At 37.0% G+C, this 19,447-nt stretch overlaps 1 protein-coding gene across 1 annotated transcript; it reads left to right on the top strand.

Annotated features, from left to right (window-relative positions):
- Positions 1-2,533: 2,533 nt before the first annotated feature.
- Positions 2,534-12,026, top strand: LOC102234536 (endoplasmic reticulum junction formation protein lunapark-A-like). Its single transcript, XM_014471498.2, has 13 exons — positions 2,534-2,777; positions 3,338-3,414; positions 4,256-4,297; positions 5,979-6,166; positions 6,253-6,311; positions 6,398-6,438; positions 6,989-7,072; positions 7,172-7,223; positions 7,323-7,544; positions 9,505-9,610; positions 9,943-10,013; positions 10,319-10,474; positions 11,226-12,026. Exons 2-13 carry the CDS (start codon positions 3,388-3,390, stop codon positions 11,396-11,398), a joined length of 1,221 nt encoding a protein of 406 aa, XP_014326984.1. The 5' UTR covers positions 2,534-2,777; positions 3,338-3,387; the 3' UTR covers positions 11,399-12,026.
- The last annotated feature ends 7,421 nt before the right edge of the window (positions 12,027-19,447 follow it).

The following is a 19,447-nucleotide window of genomic DNA, read 5'->3' as shown; positions in this document are numbered from 1 at the left end:
ATGGATTAAATCAGTTCTTGTATTTGTTCCGTGATCAGGTCTTTGAAATACCTTGATTATCATCAGATTTTGGTGAGTAACCACAGTACACTAACTGGGCAAACATACAAAACAGCATAGTCACATTTTGTTGGGACCATTTAATCACGTCACTTTAGATCATTTTGCACTCGTCTTTCCTATGACAACATTACATAAAAACCATCTAAAAGGCTGGCTTGAATTGTGTTCACAAAAATCCTGTTAGTTGTTTATATGCATCTTATTTGTTACTGGTCCCACTCACTAACCACTGCAGAGTGTTTTTTTACTATGAGCCTTCTCAGTCCTTACAAGGATGCCTGATTGAATAGGATGCCCGACTATCTTTTTAACTAAACACATTCTTGGACTGCCTCACTAATGGGGATGTGTTTATTTACAGTTTTCTCTACAAACAATGTGCCTCTAACACTTGTGAAAATTAAATCAATGAAAAACGTCAATGCACCATCTGGTGCTTTTTAGCTGCACAGCTAAAAAGGCATAAGATGGCTTTAAAAATGATAATGTTAGGTTGTTGATCCATTACTTCACCAAAAGGCCGATTTATCTCCACATCTGCTGGATAATAGCTACATCCCCTTTTTTTTATAGCTACCAAGGGTCAGTCTACAATAAATGTTAATAAGTTTGGTGTTTCCCCAAATTTTCTTCTAACACCATCAGAAGGCTAACTGAGTAAAGTGGCACACCAATTCTGAACAGAATGTCATTAAATCTGACACAGATGCTGAAATAATCTTGATGCTCCAGATTGTAAACTAGCTGAAAGAAGAATTATCTAAAATAAACTGAACCAGATAACATTGTCTAAATTAGTAGTTAAAGTTACCATTAAAATACAATCAGATATTGCACCATCATTTCATAAACAGTATATAACTTTTCTCACTCTTAGAAAACCCCAGTAAATATGTGTACAAATCTGAATAAATTCATCCTTTATTGCAGCTGCATAATCTCACAAAAGATCTCCTATTGAAAAATTCATCTTTTAGTTTGGGTACAATTTGCCAGTGGGGTGGAAAACCCATTTATTGAATTATTTATTTATCTCAATACCTGGAACTCTATGTGATGTTGTAGTCACAGCTGGGCAGCCAGTGAGTCTGAAAAGAAACATGACATATGCAATACAATGCACCAAGCATAAAACATGTGCACCTTGTCGTTGGACCACAGTTTTGTTTTCAGTATTGTCAATTCCTTAAAGCTTTAAATTGTCGCTGTTGTGAGTTTTTACAAATGAAAGAAACAATTCTTGTACCCAAGTTGCTTTTGTGAGACAACCGACTCCACATCTAGCTAATAAGTGAATGGCAGTCTTCTGACATTTTCAGCCCCACTTAGCATGCTTAGAACCCCAGCAAAGTAGGTATTGAAAAAGGGGCTTTTTCCACTCAATCGTTACTCATAGGTATAAGTGGATAAGGGCTTAGTAAAATCAGATTGAGTTTCACAGGAGCACTCAGGTGGGTTTGGCTTTAAACAAAGAATGAAAGAGAAAAGTATCCCATGTTGGCTGTTAAGCAAGGTAGAAGGTCTATTATTTTGTGGACTATTTCTTTTCCAAAGGGCGTTCTTAGAGTAGCATCAATTAATTCTTTGAAATACGGGGAGATTGAAAAAGAAAGATGTCAATGGGTGTTTCAGCCGTGCCATAGGTTTTGCCATATGATCCAAACCATAAAGGTCAATTTAACAAAGAAATGGTTCACCACATACAAAATAAGTTTTTGTGTGTGAGCATTTTGACCCACAGACCTTAATGGTAAACTGAATAAAGTGGACTAAAATATTTAGAAGGGTTTTGCAAAGAGGATTTCTCAAAGATCTTCCTCTTTATGCTCAAACCGCAATGATATAGTTAAAGACTAAGGGGCTGTCCTGTTGGCAAAAAGAAATTATGCAAAACATTACATACTCAGATTAAAAACCCTTTTTTGTGTGTATGTATGTGTGTGTGTAACAGATCCAGTTGGTTTCTGCAATAAACAATTGGATCTGTTAGAAGTAAGGATGTTGCGTGTTAGAAAAGAGAATTGCTATTTTGGTATTCCCAAATTTCTTGCCTACTACTGGGCCTCACTAATAAAACCATTAATTTTCTGAGTTTTGGAGTTAAAGGGATAAAATATCACATACATTATTGCACAAGATAAAAAAAACAAATCAGTATTATAAATTCATTTTCTAAAAAAAAGTCTGATTATAATGAGATTATATTCTTTCCATAGAGTAGCAATACTTTATAATAACATTACCCAAGTAAAAGATACAGTGCTGTAAACCAACTCCTAAAAGTATCTCCCCCTCTCCCAAGTTACTCTAGTAAACACAACTCAGTAAATGTATCTACTTATTTACCACCCACCTCTGTTTTTAGCATCTTTTGTTTTACTGTGTGTGGTTCCTTCTCAAACTTTGGGCGCCCACATATCCTTAAAACGTTTGCACGGCCCTGTTGACAAACAGGAAGGTTCCGGAATCAATTAGGTACATAACCAGAATAACTATCCACAATTTAGTTATCAGTCATGTGGATTTGAGCCTTGTGGTTCCACTTAAACGACTAAAGCATAAAGAGTCGCCCAGGGTAGAGAAGTGAACCCTGTTTGTCTTGTTCCTCTGCTCTGCTCTCTGGAAGACACTCCCCCCATGTTAACTCGGAGTAAAGACAAGACGGGCTGCTGTTTCGTTGTAGGCTACTGAAACTGGGCTTCTCGACTGCTAAGGTAACTTCGCCGTGTGTACCCGTATGGAAAAAAGCTACTTTTGTCACCGATTTAACGTCAACCTCTGCAGAAACTTAAGCTTGATAGTTGTTTTGATTGCCGCTGTAGACGGGGGCATTACTGCTAGCTAGCGGCTATCCAAAAGTTAGCCAGAGTGACAACAGCGCTTGCGGGTAATAATTGAGCGTGTGTGTTGGAGTTTGTGACGTTGTTTTAGTAACATATTGCTGTAACATCCACGTTCAAACATACACAAAGCGTTAAATATCTGTCTTTTGTTGCTAATGCCATCGAAAACAGAGCTACGTTGGTAAAGATTTGCTAATAGGAGTTAGCAAGGGGCACCACGTCCTCTGCTGAAGCCATGCCAAAAAGTATTAACGTGTTTAATTTGCTTGGTAAAGTTGGTAAACTGCCTCACACGGAGTGTTTCGTGCGTTTCTTCCATGAAACACACGAAGATGAAGCAATGTCAAATGTTTCAGTTCCTCAAAAAGGGGGGGAGGGGAGCTGACTTAAAATTAGTTTTGGGTTTCAGTGATAACCACTGCTGTCCACAGGTGGAGATATAAAACCAGTGACAGGGAAGGATCCTAAGAAGAGGAGAAGCATGGGGTCTGCAATTTCACGATGGAGGGTTTGTATTCCTAGTTATGTTTCTAGATTAGACGGTTGCAAAATCAACACAGATTGTATGCTTTGGTTTTTCTTGGGGAGCAAAACGTGAATCATTAAGTTAGTTTTTTGTTTAAGTTGTAGGGAATCAATGGACACCCAATTCCAACTAACAAATGTAGCCCAGTTTATGAGTGGTTTGCTACCAAACATTTTGCATATCCGTGTGGGAAAGTGTTGTCAGTGAAGCACAACATCAGTTTATTTGGTCATTTAGGTAAGAAGTGTGTTAGTGGCCATCCCACAAGGAAGCATGGCTGTTATTACCAGCAGAGTAATTTGGGCTTATTATATATTAAATCTGGCAGCACAAAAAACAGGAATAAATCTGCAAATCCTCCCATGCTATTCTTGTTTTGAGAATTCTCCAGTTTATTCATCTAGTTTCTGATCAGAACTAAAGTAAAAACGTTTCCAATCATCATTTCCACAGTTTACAGAAACTTTGAAACTTTGTGTTTTTTAAATTATACATTTTTAGGCACAACAGAGTCTGCATATCACTTCTCTATGTGTCCTCCAGAGTGCTGAGTATTGGTTGATTAACACTCAACTTGATTGCAACCATCTAATATTGCATTTGAAAGTCTTTACCGGTATGTAGATTTATCATGTAACTGGGGCATATGACAAAGTTCTCTTGTCTCCCTTTTGCATTAAACCTGAATAATGTAATGTACTGAGACTTTTTAAAGTATTGAGCAAGCAAAGGTGACAAAGAAAATGACAAAGAAGCTATTTGCAAGGAAATTGACTTTTGTTTTAGAAAATAAGTTACTCTGTTGAATTTCTTTGTCTTTCAGGCTAAACCTTCCACTGTGGAAACTTTGGAAAGACTTGAAAAGGTAAAGTTAACTGAAAGGGAAGTTATTTCTGAATATAATAGGGAAAATGATTTATTAATATTAGTATATTTTTAATTTTATCATCATCTTTACATTTATTTACAATTTAGTGAAATTATTTAATGTAGTTTTTTTTTTTTCCAGGTTATAAAACTCTTGTATAGGATTTCAAAGCTGCTGCATTCAGTCAGTTTGTAATACCAAAGAACTGAAAACACAGGCAACATTTTTGATTGTTTTGCTGAGTGACTGAGCTTCATTGCTGTATTGAAACCAAGCCACCGTTGGGCTATTTTCAGCTTGTGTTCTTGGAGTAGTATTCACAAGAGGTCTGCACGTCGGAAAGATGTCGAGTGGTATTTAGGTTGTGAAGCGATGGGAATTAGACCTATTTGTGTCTTCCCTTGTAATTCTGTCAGAATATAGTTTTTGTCTGCTGGTTTACAGCACAAGAAAGGATAATCTTGCAGGATCTACTGTATAGTAAAACTGAAAATGAGATCTGCTCATTTGTTGCCTAGAGTGACAGACACACATGTTCCAGTGACATGCCAGGGATCAGGAGGGGGACCTATTCTGTCCACTGGCTATTTTTAGCTAGCCTGGTCAGCACTTTGAAGCAGGGCTTACATTTTCCATTTAGAGAATCAGAATATTAATTAGTAGTTTAACTTTAAAATGTAATTGGTTGGTAATTTTTTTCTTGTCCTAATTATTTTCTGATTGGACGTTCCCTTGTTATGTGGTATTTGCATTACTGCTTCTGTGTAATACAGTGACCTTTGAATCTTGACTCCTATGCCAGACAATTGGGTTCTTTCTCAGAAGTAGACCTTCAAACTTTACATGAATTTGCCTTCATTTGCATTTAAGCACAAATGCAATACAATATTAAGAGATGTGGTTTGAATGTGAAAGCTAAACAGTGTCTAGTCTTAAAGCAGCGTCAGTCTGTAATTTCTGGATTGTGCTGTTTAAAATTTATTTCAGTGTAGTAAGGTAAAATAATACAGAGGGATGCCTTCTGTAAGGTAGGGATGGAGTTGGATCTCATTAAATGCTAATGCATTTAAAAGATTATTTTATTTCAGTACAATTTGTATTATATTGATCATGAACAGTGATTTATTTCAAGCATTTTTCTGTTAGTTTTGATATGTATTGCTTACAGGTAATGAAAACCTAAACAAATATTCTTTTTTTTTTTAAATTGGAACATTACATATTGTACATACTCAGCTCAAGTACTCAGCCTGTGAATCTTCCCCAAACTCTTGAAAAGGAAGATTGTTATTCTTTTTGGTGGTTCACCTTTTTTCACAATGTTTTTTTTCTTCTTTCACTCAATTATTATTCTTTGACATACCAACTTGAACAACAATCTTCTTTAGAAAACAAATGTGTAGCTTGTGGAAGGTGTGGATGAGTGTCTGCTGTTGCCAAGTTACAGGCTTCCCCACAATTGTGTATCTGGAATTTGATCTAAACATATATCTGAATATACCAAGCATCATTTAGATGAACTTTTATGTCACCATAAATATTTTTAGTTTCAAATGCTGTGTAAGATTGACACATTTACATTGTTGGGCATGTTTTTGAATTAAGATGTATCAAAATTAAGATGGGTAAAATCATATTGATGATCAAATAGAATTTGAAATATTTTGTTTCATTGCAGGAAATCCAGACTCTTGAAGATTACAGTGAAAAGTATCAAAAGCAGTTAAAGAAATGGGTCGGAGGAATGCTGCTGTACTCATGTTTGCTGTATTTGGTCACACTCGTTGTTGTGTATTTGTGGTACATGCCTGAACAGTTAATGGGACGACTCGTATTGATTCTACTCTTTTTAGTATTTCCAGCTTTGTAAGTATACAACAGAACTGATGGAAAGTTCACCAAAACCTGAACATGACAAAGCCGAGTAACTCTTTTTGAAATCCGAATTTCAGAGTGTGGCTACTTCGCAAGGCACTTGTCGTTATTTTTTCACGAAGAACTGAAAGAAATAGTAAGATCCTACCTCATTTCTACGCATAACTATTCTTTGAAGTATTTTGTTACAAAGATTGCAATTTCAATATTTTGGTTTTTCAGATGACAAACTGGAAGATCTTAAAGAACAAAAAAGGAAAATTGTAAGTGATCTTATTTTCTTTAAGTTTTAGCCCAAATTGTTATTCTTAACCATTTGACGGAATTGTTGGTGTTTTTATCCTGGCTCTTAATGTAGGTCAGGGCATTTTGCAACTTTAGCTCATGTAGAATTTATGCAGACAGTTTGAGTTTGTTAACCCAACGAGCCAATCCACTAATGTCACTTTAATTAATGGCATTTAATAGAGAAAGGAGATAAATCTGATAAATTGCTTGTCATCCTCTGTCAAGTTCTAATAACTTTCAATAATTAGGGCTGATGAATTTTCACACTCCCCATTATCGAAGTAGTGAATCCAATTATTCTTCATATTAAATGCAAACATGCACAAGTGTTCAATATTTTATTTAGAATATAGTTTTGAAGGGAGTAACTGTTGCAATGAATTCAATCTGCTTGCGTTGTATTGATCAAACGATTACTAAAACACTGGTGTACTGTCAGATTAATACGTGAAGAATTATTTAGTGCAGTCTGCTTGTGTTTTCATGTGTTTTTAATATTTGTTGATGTTGTTTTTTCTTTCCAAGCTTGAGGAAGTTATGGAAACTGAGACGTATAAGAATGCCAAAATGATTTTGGAAAGGTTTGATCCTGAGTCTAAGAAAAAAAATGTGAGTTGTCAGGATTTTTTTTTCTCAAATAGGTTGGCCATTAAACTAATTACCTCCTGTTAAATCATGTTCTTCTATCATCTTGCCGTTTGTGTAAAGGAACTTGAATCCACTCCAGTTGGACCCCAGCTGACTCCCAAACCAGGACAAGGTATGAATTAGTCTTTACTGGCTGGAAGATGCCACTTCAGATGCTATTTTAAATCCAGGATTGCCTACTGTTATATTGCCTGCAATCTTTCTTTGTTAGAGCTCCGTCAGCGGATTGTCACTCCAAACATGTCACTGGTGGCGCCGAATCCTGCAAACGGTTCTTCTGCCCGCCCTCCTCTCGCCTCTGGGCCCAGCTATCCTGGCCGAGCTTCCCATTCTGCTCCAGGTGGACCCCCAGAGAGGGGCCTGTCAGCAGTCGCTGCTCAGCAGAGTTTGATGAGGAGGCCCATGACCCCGGGAACACCTGTTCCAGGAGTCGGTGAGTTACCTGCACACAAGGGGACCAGATCATAATGTGGTCGATTAAGGTATGATTTACTCATCCCCGGCTTTGTGTCCCCAGTTGCTCAAAGCTCTGTGGTTTGTGTTTTCGCCAAGGTTGTGGTATGTAATGCAGTAGCTGTAAAAGATAATTGCATAAATGTTGTATTCAAATGTCTTTTAAAACGATTCAACCTTTCTTAAAATAGGGTGTTACTATGAAATAAGAAAAGGCATCTAGTCAGTCCCTGAAATTGCATGTAGTGCCTTGCAAGTAAGTTTTACATTTAGGGATGTGGCAAACACAAACTGCAATGTTTTTTTCTTGGGAGGGCGGGGGGTTGTGCTAGACCAACACAGAAAGAGAGCCTTGAGTAGTCTTGTTTGCAGTTTGCCACGAGTCTTACAGGAGACGCAGCAAATATGTAGAGAACAGAGCAAACATTTGCTCTAATCAGAAGGGGTAATATTTGACTTTATGGCTTATGCAAAGTTCTGTGTGGCAGAAAACCCTATGGATGGTGAGATGCCCAGACATCTGATCTTCCCAGCATTTATTAACAACATTACCAGTAATGCTCCTATATGTGCGCTTCACTCCAAACGTTACTGCTAAGTTTTTCAGCCCCATGCCTTCATCTGCTGGTTGGTTACCTTTTTTCAGAAAACTTGCACTGCACTGTGTTTTGTAGTGGTGGCAGCATGATGCTGTGGCAATGTTATTGTCCAGCAGGTACAGGGAACTACATCCAGTGCAATCCTGGGAGAGAACATGTTAGAGGCTGCAAAATATTTATTATTTTGCAGGGGCCTCGGGGGAGGGACCTCGACCTGCAGACAGAGCTACAATGAAATTGTGCAAATTAGGGATGAGATTGTAATTCTTTGTTTTCTTGTAAATATTTCAGAACTAGATTGAAACAATATATTTTTTATTGTAAATTTTTCATGGGTTGTCTATACATGCAACCCTTCTCTCCATCTCTATGTACCTGGTGTGCCAACCATTTAACACAAATGCACACCACACTTTTTAGATTATTTGTGAAAACTTTAAATCATGTCTTTTTTTTTGTTCAATTTCAGGTATCCTCTGTTTTGTTTCTTTGCCACTTAATGTATATTATTGAAATTTAAATTTTGAGGTTGTAACACAATGTTGTAAAAATCGAGGGGTACTAACACTTCTGCAAGGCAATAATATAATGTTGATCACAAGATAAAAATGACTGTTGGCAACTTGCAAAGATAAATGTCTCACCAGCATGCTACAGAGCTTCTTAGTTTAGATTTATATATTTAATAGAAATCTATGAAATCACTACTCTGCATTAAAAAAAGGATAAATGGTTAAAGAGATGTTTTTGAAGTAAAGGACGTTGCATTTTGTAATTGCCAAGTGGAATGCCAACTGAGGTATGCACAATACTGGATAACATTAAGTATGATTAATTAACCAGATCTGCATTTCTTCTGTGGGCAGTGGTGGTGGGGTTCTCACTAAGTGCCTTATAATTCCTGGTGAAATTGCTTTTGGCATCGGGAACACCTCACAAATGGCTTACATGACTTCATGTTATCACCTGCGTCTGTTGAAAATTGAAAGTGAAAAGCAATTTGATACAAAGAGTCACCACAGAGTTTCCATATGTTGGTAAATTAATAAGCAGCAGGACACTGAGACTCTGCCAAGTCTCATAGAAATGACCAGTCATCTTCCTATGATTGCTCTTGATGTTGAATTATATTAATTACTACCCACCAACATAGCAGGGGTTCACAACATGTTTTCCTAGTGAGATCAGGTGTGGCATCATTAAGGGAAAATATGCTGGTTTTTGGGAAATCAGTCAAAGGTTTGTGCAACATGCCGTTTCTCTGAGAGGTTATTCTACATTTAGGTTAGTAGTTAAGATAAGACTATATTTAACAAACTTTTTTTTTTTTTTTTTAATCAGGGATGCACCCCCCAGGTCCACCACTGGTCAGATCTGTACTCCCAAGGGAAAGGGGTGCGATGGACAGAGTCATTGAGTATCTTGTCGGAGACGGCCCTCAGAACAGGTGCGCAATATGTACTTAAACATACTAAAAATTGCTTGTTTTCTTTTGAATAAAATACATTTGGTAAAAGTATTTACAAAACTTCCTCATGTTTCCTGATTCGAGTTGATGGTTAAGATGGTGAAGCTGACATGCAGTTTTGAAAACTCAGTGATTGTAGTTTTTATATATTAATAATGTTTTGTTTTTTTTTCCAAATGTTGACCGTACAGACCTTAAAGGAGCAACATTTAATGCAATCATTGTATTCATTAGCAATTCCCTTCACGTTCTCCTTATACAATCTTATACAACATTGCCATTTTCACAGTATTGCCTTTGCTCTCTTGTAGGTATGCTCTCATCTGCCAGCAATGTCTCTCCCATAACGGCATGGCATTAAAAGAAGAATTTGAATACATCGGTAAGACTTGGAGAATCACAGCACTGTTTATCAGTCTCAATCAAAGGCCGGGCCTTCATTTGCCCTCTAGCGTTTGGCAGCACAGTATATCACACGGCTCTTAAATGCCTCCTCTGCTACAAGCTCCTGTAAGCGAAAACAGAACACGATTGAATGCACAAAGTCGCATCAGTCTGAAATGTTTATGCATCTGAGTCAAATTTTGTCGTTGGTTAAAATTTATTTAGATTAATCTGTCTCTTTGGCAGTGTATTAGAGTGTATGCATTAACTAGATATATGGCACTTTTATTTGTGTCGTTTCAGCCTTCCGATGTGCATATTGTTACTTCTTGAACCCTGCGAGAAAGACCAGACCTCAGGCTCCCAGACTCCCTGAGCTCGCTGCTGAACTAAAGATGCCAGCAGGCGATGCAGCCTCGTCATCATCTGCTACTGGTGAAGGGGATCAGCCTCTTTCAGGTATTTAGAAAAAAAATCTGATTTTTTGTTTTTGGTTAGAGTCCCAGAGTTTGGGTCAACAAAAGCGAGTCCTGACTAAAACTCTGACCCTTCTTAAATAAAAGCTCAAAGCTGACCTACAAATTGTAAATGAAATCTGCTGTTTTCAGGTGTATAGATAGGCAATGCTGGAATATTATTTTTATAAAGCTGTGGTTTTGAAGCCATAAAGCTTCCACACACACACAACTGTCCGAAATTTCGCAGACAGTTGAAATTTCATAATTGAGCGTACCGATTGCCTACATTTCTCGTGACAAATTCCTTCATTTCCCAATATCCAAATAGATATTGGGAAGTTCGCAGAGCTAGCTGGACTCTGCGCAGAGCTATCAGTTCTTCTCCACCAGGGCAGCCGCCATACATCTGTTGCAGTACAAAGTAGCAATCTGGCTGACTGGTTGCTCCGATTCTCAACCTCGGTGGTGCTTACAAAACAATATGATATGAATACAGTTTCTTACTAGGCGGTTTACTGTGCAACTTGGAGTACACCATTGTAAAAATGTACCTGTGCTCGTATGTCTCCTTTCAGCATGTGGGTACCTCCGCTGAGAGAAGTACACCCAAGTATTTGGGGGCCTTAAGACAGATAATGTGATAGGAATATTAGCAATATTAATCTGTTGTATCTGTTTTGCTCTTTTTCCTTTTTTATATACTTGTTTGGGACACATTCACATGTAAAATGAAGCATTTGTCTAATTCTCAGGAAAAGCCAAGCTTGCTGATGTCCCGCTTGGAAGTGATGCCCAGGAGCCAGGCACAGTAACAACCACCGAGCCTGGTTCTGCACCGGACAGCCAAAACAGCTCAGAGCCACATGACTCGCCTTCTGAGAAATCAGATGATGAGCAGGATATTTCTGCTATGGAAGTAGAATAAAATAGCAGGGTGGTGATTTCAGTATGGTACACTGGAACAGGGTTTGTTTGAGGGAATTAAATAAGTCAGTTTACAAGTAAATATCCTTCGAGTTACAAAGATACAATAATAATCAAGCTCTTAAAACCTGCTGAACTTCTTGATGCTAAAAACAGCTTTTAAAATTGTAGCAGAAGTAACAAGTTGTCTATATAAAATAATAGAGCAAAGGATTATGCCAGATATGTTATTTTCAAAGTTTAATTTTATGTTTTTGGTCATTGTCATTTGGTCTTATTTTATTTGTGATAAACTGAACTTTTGGCGTTTTGTTTCAGTAAGCAGGAAATAGTAAAAAGCATGAAGTATTTTGTGAGAAAAGTGTTATTTATGACATATTTATAGCCAATTGTCTTTTATAGCTGGACTTGTTGTTTACAGTGCTTACTGGGATATTTGGCAGCCTGTAGGTGGAAATATGTTTTTACACAGATATGGTACTGTTGACCCAATGCACATGCAGAACATTATGTATTTATCACTAAAAGCAAGGAAAATAGGCTTGTTACAACTGTACTCTTCTCCTAAGTGCCTATTTTATATGTTTTTGTTTTTTTGTCAATAAAATGAAACATTTTAATAGACAATATTACCTACCTGTTTTTATTGGACTATCGATGTATAAATTCATGTGCTGTAGAAATTACACACAAACTTTTGAGAAAAGCCTGTGTGAACTGGTTCCTGATTACAACACCTGGTTCAGGTTGTGCTTTGATAAATTGACAATTTTAAACTTAAAACTGTTAGGTTAATACATATCCAAAAGCACTAAAGGTATTGTTGGTGTCCACCTCAAAGGTCTTGCTCTTGGTGTTTCCATTAAACAAGAAACTAAATCAAAATGACACTTAAGTTTCTTCACAGACAAGTCATTAAAAAACACGTGGTGACATCATCCTCCTACCACGTACTATCATCTTCGTGGTTTGCGTCAGTGGCAACATCCAGTTGTAAACAAACCAGTTTTGATATGGCCAAAACCAAAACTTCATGCTACACACTAGTTGCATGCCAAATTTAGAAAACAAAATATGACAAATAGGTTTGTCATATTTAAAAACAAATCCTTTTTATATGATCCTCTGATTAAAGGCAAGTAGGGTATCAGTATCTTGCTGTTAAAAAGCATCTGATACTCTGATATGTGTCCTAAAAACACGTATCTTGGACATATCTATGGAAGCCCGTTTCTGCCACTCTGCTAAAAAAAAAAAAAAAATTATGAGATACTATCTCAAAATAATGAGATACTATCTCATTATTTTGAGATAGTATCTCATTATAATGAGATAATTTTTAAAAAAAAATTTTAACAGAGTGGCGGAAACGGGCTTCCATAGATATCAGTAAATTATTCAGCATTTGAACGTTTTTAGTCCATGTAAACACGCAAATTTCCTCAGAGCCAATAGAATCCTAGCCTGGACAAAATTCTGGCTTCAAACACAATCTGGGTTTTCACCACTTGACTCAGAATATCTCAGGTTGATTTTTGTCCGGGCCAATCAACGAACAGAAGGAGAAATTATGAACAATGACGTTAGTTTTCTGCGCTGTTTCAGACCGTAGGTATAGCAAATGCTAAAGTTGCTAAAACAAGGGGCTAATTGGAATAGTGTTGGTCACGGCGATAACACAAGGACAACAGATTACTGGAGCCAAGTTGATATTCTCTAACACAAACACCGAAGGTCAGACTGGATTTATGTTTTTGGCTTGATGAAATTAGCCTTATTTTTCCTCTTTGTCGGCTGCTGGTTTAGTGAGTTTCCACTTAGAGCGGCGATTCCGAAACACCAAAAAGAGCAGAAATGAAGGCACCAGCTGTTAGCCATGGCTAAAGCAGTGTTGCACTAGCCTTGCTGTGTGTTTTTATGCTATATGTTTATAATTTACGTATTATTATTTATCTGCATAGTGTTGAAACTGGGTTTCGTGCATGTAGCATTGCTACTTGCTTGTCGTTGTGGCCGCTGTAAATAAAATGTCGTTCGGCTCTTGTCGTTAATCCGGTCAGTGGACAAAATTTACAGGTTGCCTGGTGTTTTTGCTTTTCCCCTTTATTAAAATTCTTCATGATTTTTAAAAAGCAGATTCCTCAAGCTTGAAACATAAATGTGCCATTTCAACATTTCAGACTTCCACCCTGTTGAAGAGGTCCTATAAAGTCTGCACAGGTCATTACATAGTTGAAAATGTCTGCTTGTCAAGAACGATGAGGCTCATTTAGCCTCTTATTTAGCAAGCTGAATCACAACATTTCACAAACTTTTGGGTTAAAACTTTAAACCTTCTGCTCCAGCAACATAATGCTAGAATTTGGGTTGAAAGAATAATTTATTGTGCACTCTTAACAATCCAAATAACATAAACTAGTTTAAAGTATCTTTTCAATGTGCCGTCCAGTCTTCTATTTATCCAGCTGCTCCCCCATAGTTAAACAGCCTGTTTTCATTACCAGGCCAATTTTAACTTGTGATTATTTTATTTTTGCTCATTGATCATTTCAGACAGTGTGAGATAATGCTGCTTGACATAGAGCCTGACCAGTCTTGATTGCTTGACCCTCTTGATTTGTGACGAGAAAAGTCATTGCTCCAAACAAAGTTGCTCTCTGCCGTCATGTGACCTCTTTTTCTCTCCTCCTGACTACGCCGTGTAAAGTGTTTGTGGGGGTCAACATCCCACATCTTCTATGGGTTTTGATAATGTATGTTTACTGAGACGTGACCTCCTGGGCCTTGTAATGCATCAATGTGACACCCAACAGTAACGCCTGATTCCACCGCATGCTGTTTGAGGTTGACCTCTGACAAGAGCCGAACAGAAAGGGGGGAAAAATGGGACATCAATAGGACAATGTTTAGATTTTGTCACACTGCTGGGATGCTGTTCAGTATACATAGTCTGCTTGTATGTGCATCATCATGTGATGCATGGTATATAACAAAAGATTGCTGTACTGTATTCTTCTTATGTTTAAAGAAAAAAAATTAGATTTTAAAGCTGTTAATCTTTCCACGAAGTTTTAGCACAAGGCATTTCTTTTTGTCCAAGTATTTGTTGCTGATTTCTTTCTTTTCATAATTTATAAAGAGAGGTAAATAATCACAGAACATGAATATTTCTGGTACTTTGGCAGTATATTGTCTGCAGTGATCTATCTGGGGCAAAGTCCTTTCAGGTCCATCTCAATGAATTAGAATATCAATAAAATGTTTTTTTATTTTTATTTCAGTAATTCAATTTCTTTAGTAAAATTCATAGTATAGACATTAATTGCACACAGAGTGATTGGTGTTATTGTTGGTAAGCCACCAAAAGTTACTCCTGAAGACGAGTGCTGTATCCAAGCAAATTTATGAAAAATTGAGTGGAAGAAAAACAAAGGACCAAATGTATTTAAAGATGGATCTTTAAACATTACAGATTTAAAGATGTTGGTCCTGTGCTATGTTCATTCTGTCTGAACTTTAAAATTATGGTCTCCAGCTGTATAGCAGGAAGCCATAATTATCAAAATGAACACAAATAATTTCCTGAAATGCTGCTCTACTTTACTCATTTTTTGAGATGCACCTCTGACTGGGCAAATGATTTTCTAGCATCAAAATTTCATTAGTTAATCGATAGTTACTTACATTGTAGCTTTGTATTTACGTTTAAAGATGACATTTAGTGTTCTCACGTAAAGACTCCTTTTTTTCCAAGGATGACAAATGATGGGGGGGAAAAAAATCTGTTCCAAGGTAATTTTGAGCAGGCAATAAAAATGTACAGTGAGGCTGTCCCAAGGTTCATAGTTCTTCATATGCTCATCTCTCACATGTGTATTGGAGGCCACTTGACTTAAATTTATACTGATCTTTTATTTATACCTAGAAAAAATGGCAGATAAGATACATAAGTGTTCTTGATACTGTGTTTTGTCATATCTAGCCACCAAAGATTGAAATCCTGCGAAACAATTTTCTGAAGAAATGAAGGAGCGTGGCCTCCTGAACCCTGGAGGAAAATAACCCTGCGGTGCGAGGCGGAATATGAAACAGAGGCGCCAGAATAAGTAAAATAGACAAGTGCACCAGGCTTGTCACTTTTCCATTTGCTGCCCCCGAGTGAGAGCAACTTGAAATTCTCCTCATCTCAGATAAGACCTTCATCGTTATGCTCTATCTACTGTACTGAATACGAAAAAAGTACCACATCAGGCAGAGGTAATAAGGAAGGGAGCTGTGCAAAAAAGCTTTTGTTTCTGTCAGTCATGAAGCCAAATGCAACAGAAAGAAAAACAAAGTCATAAGTGTACAGCAGAAGCCATCTTGGAGTGAGACAATGCTGAGATGAGTGTCACAGAAGTAGTTAACATGGGTGTGATATTAGACATCGCCACTGGATCTTGACAACAGCATCATTACACAGTAATAAGAGCGCAATCTCCTTCGGAGAAGCATTAAAATCAAATTAGATTATACAAGCGCCTGGCTTGATGAGCTGCAAGGGCTGATGGTTCCCAAGCTGTGGTTCTCTGGTTATTGCTCTAAAGCTCTTTGGGTGCCTGGGCATGAATTGCCACTTGACAGAGCTTTTCACTAAAGGTCATCACTTACCAAGAAATCAGATTTTTAAAAAGATTTAAGTCAGTGGAAACCTAAACACCCAGATAGATGGGTTTCATTTCTCTCCCCCCCTCACTTGTATCTGTCAAATGTCACTGCATGCGGCCAAATGCATGATCCTATCTATAAAACTGTGTGTTGCATTTAGACCAAAGTGACATTCAGGGATCAGAGAGCATTGTCATTCTCTGTCCTACCCTGTTCTCATTATACCACTGAGTTATGACATGTTTGAGAACCGTAACGCCTCAGCAGATACATCTGTAAACTAAACAAAATTCTAAAACATTTAGAAAACGTGAAGAAAACAAATAAGCAGAGTTACTATTAAAACTGCAAACTTAAAACAGCTGTAATTCAGCCAATAAGATGTCATCTTTGACTCAAAATATTTGAAGACAAATTATGTACGTTTAAAAGCTAAACTAATTCTAATAAGTACAAGTCCACACTTTCTAAAGTGTATTAACTCAACACAATTGGTTAATTTCTTATTGATTTTAAAAACTCCAAAGGCTGAATGTAATCAAAAAGCCTAAATCAACTAGCCTGTGATAGCCTAGGCTTACCGCCAGTATTAAACAAAGCAGATAATATTAGTCAGAAAATTTTGTTAATTAACTTGAAGTAAAAAAAAAAACAACAAAAAAACCCCATTTGCTCAAAAAACTGTTTTGAACATCTGAGTAAGAGCAGATAAGATACTTTCACTGACAACAGCTCTGTAGTGAGAAGCAGCTCAACTTACTAGCAAGGATGTCTTTAATATTACTGCAGTCGCAAAGCTAGCTAAAGTTGCTTATCTTTTAAAAACTATTCTAAAACCCAGTAGATGCTGTGCATCAGTAATTTGTTACAAAAGTTACAGATGTTAATAAACTTCTTATTGGCAGAGGTTGGTAAAAGGGAGAGAAGGAAGTAACAAAGACAGTGGCAGAAACACTCTTGTCTAGGCAAAAGAAGAAAAATAAATCAGATATCTGGTTTAGTAGCTGTCTCACTGCAAAAATGTTTCCTGATAATTCGTAACACTGCCTAATTTTAGTCTTTGGTCGGGTCAGTATGTAACGATACTTAAAACTCACAAGACAAGACTAGTTATTGACTTCATCAGAATGAGATGGGATGGGATTTTAATATTTCAAGAAAATTTTAAAGATCAAATTTACTATCCTAAAAAACCTTTATAACAATTTTGCTACAAACTCAATGTACCTCTAGACATGCAACCATTGTTTTTAACAGCAATGTGTCTTGTATCCTTCAGTGTCTGAACAACTTTCTGTGCTTACATATTGTGTGTCTTGTCTTTCACTCTGTTGCCATTTATCGTTCCTATTGAAATCCAAAATGTTGCCAAAAAGATGCTTTACGAGTAGCTGTGGCATTTTCTATCACAACTTTATCAGACAGTCATTCTGACTACATCTGGTTAGTGCTTGCAAGACAGAAGTCACTTCATTGAGAAATACTGAGATGTTTTAATATCACAATATCTTGTATGAAGAGAACTTACAATGAAAGATTTTGACTAAGATGGCCAATGATTGCACAGTGTGAACCCAGGTTGACAAAGTAACGTGAAGCTTTTACTTGTTGATTATTAGCAAGCACATGCCTCAGCACATGCAAGCTGGTTTGACTTTAGCATTAGCACTGTTGCTAAACCAGTTAAAGCTAGACATAATCTTTCAACTCCATTTTCTTTTTTTTTTTTTGTACCCCTCCAGGGGTCTTTTGTGGGCTCTAGTGTCCCTTATATGAAAGTAGGCTGACAGAAAAGGGGGAAGCAGAGGGGAGAAAACATGCGACAAACATCGGCAGGTCCGCGTCGAGGACTCAAGGCCTCCAAACATGGGTCACCCCTAAGCCACCACGGCACGCCTCAACTCCATTTTCAACAATGTGAAATGTAAACCTTTTCCATGACAGTCAGATCTGAGTTCTACTCATTGTTAGCAATAAGTAACTCGGGGTTAAGAATCTCAGTTTGCAGTATTAGCACTGTTATTAAATCTGGATAAGAACTCTTGTTTCAATGCAATAAAGGACACTTACAGTCTTAAGTACAATTGTTTAGGATTTGTCTCCTAAAAGCTTTAATATTTAAAATTTTCTTTATTTAAAATACATACAAAATAATGACAGTTTGAAACTTAAGTAAGTTTAAAATTTAATATTAACACACTTGAAAATTAGTTTTTTGTTGTGTATCTTATTTAAATTAGCTTATTTAAGTCTGAATCCAACACAGTTCCTAATGCCAAAATGAAGTCATTATTAAATGTTACACTTTGAAACTAATAGGGTTGACCGAAATATCTACAGTATATCTATATTGTTAAATATTTCCAAATATTTTAACACCTTCCAAAGCTTATCCTCTAGTAGGTGTTACTTAAATTGGTGTATTTACGTCAAAATTCAACACAATAAGTGGGTTTTATTTTGGTTGTTTGTGAGATAATTACTTTACACTCACCCCACTGACAAACTTATCAATAAACCTTCAGGGGGTAATATGCGCTGGCATTCAATAACATAAAAGTACATCTAAATTCCCAAGCTCTATTATATGATGAATAATAACTCAATTATAAAGCATGCTAAACTATAAATTTATCTCCACTTGCTTCATGTTGCCTGTATTTGAGAAATGACACTCAAAAGGATACTAAAAACTGCAACGAGAGGGGAAGAAGCGGAAGGCTAAAACAGCAAACTGCTTCCACCACCTCATGTGGAAATCATACAAAGCATCCTGCAGGCAGCAGGGTTCATTTTATAGCTTCATCTATTACCACACTGTCATTGTTAATTGTCTTCTTTTTACCTCTGCAGGATTCTCCAAATTGGTCCTATCGAATGTGACAGGAGGAAGAGCATTAAGCATCTGACAAGATGATATCTAAGTTCAATTTCCTACTCCTCACCTGATTTATACCTGCAGCAGATCATTTTCTTTTCTGTCATAAAGACCTCTATAAATCAGTGGTGCTTATGGAAGCACTAGAGAACAAGGTCCCTGGATTTGTATCCCTTGTGTTTGCTATTAGGAAGCCATTACAGCCACATTTTCCTCCTTCAAAGTAAAATGATCAAATCTAATACGGGCAAGATTAGAGAGATAAAGAGAGAAAATGCTGTAGGATCTGTTCTGCACATCCCCCTATCTAAACAATATGCTCTAAACCCAATAAAGCAGGGCTTTTTTTTGCTGGTGACACCATTATCCATCTGTTTGGACAAAATTGCTGTATCATGGTATAAATCTGCGATACAAGTGACATATCCTCTAAAATAAAAGGGAACATTAACTGCTCTATCTTCTAGAGGCCACGGGACTAGCTGGCTATAAGCTCAGTCAAGTGTGATGGCAGTTATACTGTGT

Source organism: Xiphophorus maculatus, chromosome 7 (assembly GCF_002775205.1).
Source record: "Xiphophorus maculatus strain JP 163 A chromosome 7, X_maculatus-5.0-male, whole genome shotgun sequence".
Lineage (NCBI taxonomy): Eukaryota > Metazoa > Chordata > Actinopteri > Cyprinodontiformes > Poeciliidae > Xiphophorus > Xiphophorus maculatus.
This window is presented reverse-complemented; position numbering and strand designations above follow the sequence as displayed.

Bases quoted from the DNA above. Each gene is read 5' to 3' on its own strand.
- LOC102234536 (XM_014471498.2), top strand. From the start codon at position 3,388: ATGGGGTCTGCAATTTCACGATGGAGG. The intron at 4,298-5,978 runs GTAAAGTTAACT...GTTTCATTGCAG, and splicing joins CTTTGGAAAGACTTGAAAAG to GAAATCCAGACTCTTGAAGA. The intron at 9,611-9,942 runs GTGCGCAATATG...GCTCTCTTGTAG, and splicing joins GGAGACGGCCCTCAGAACAG to GTATGCTCTCATCTGCCAGC.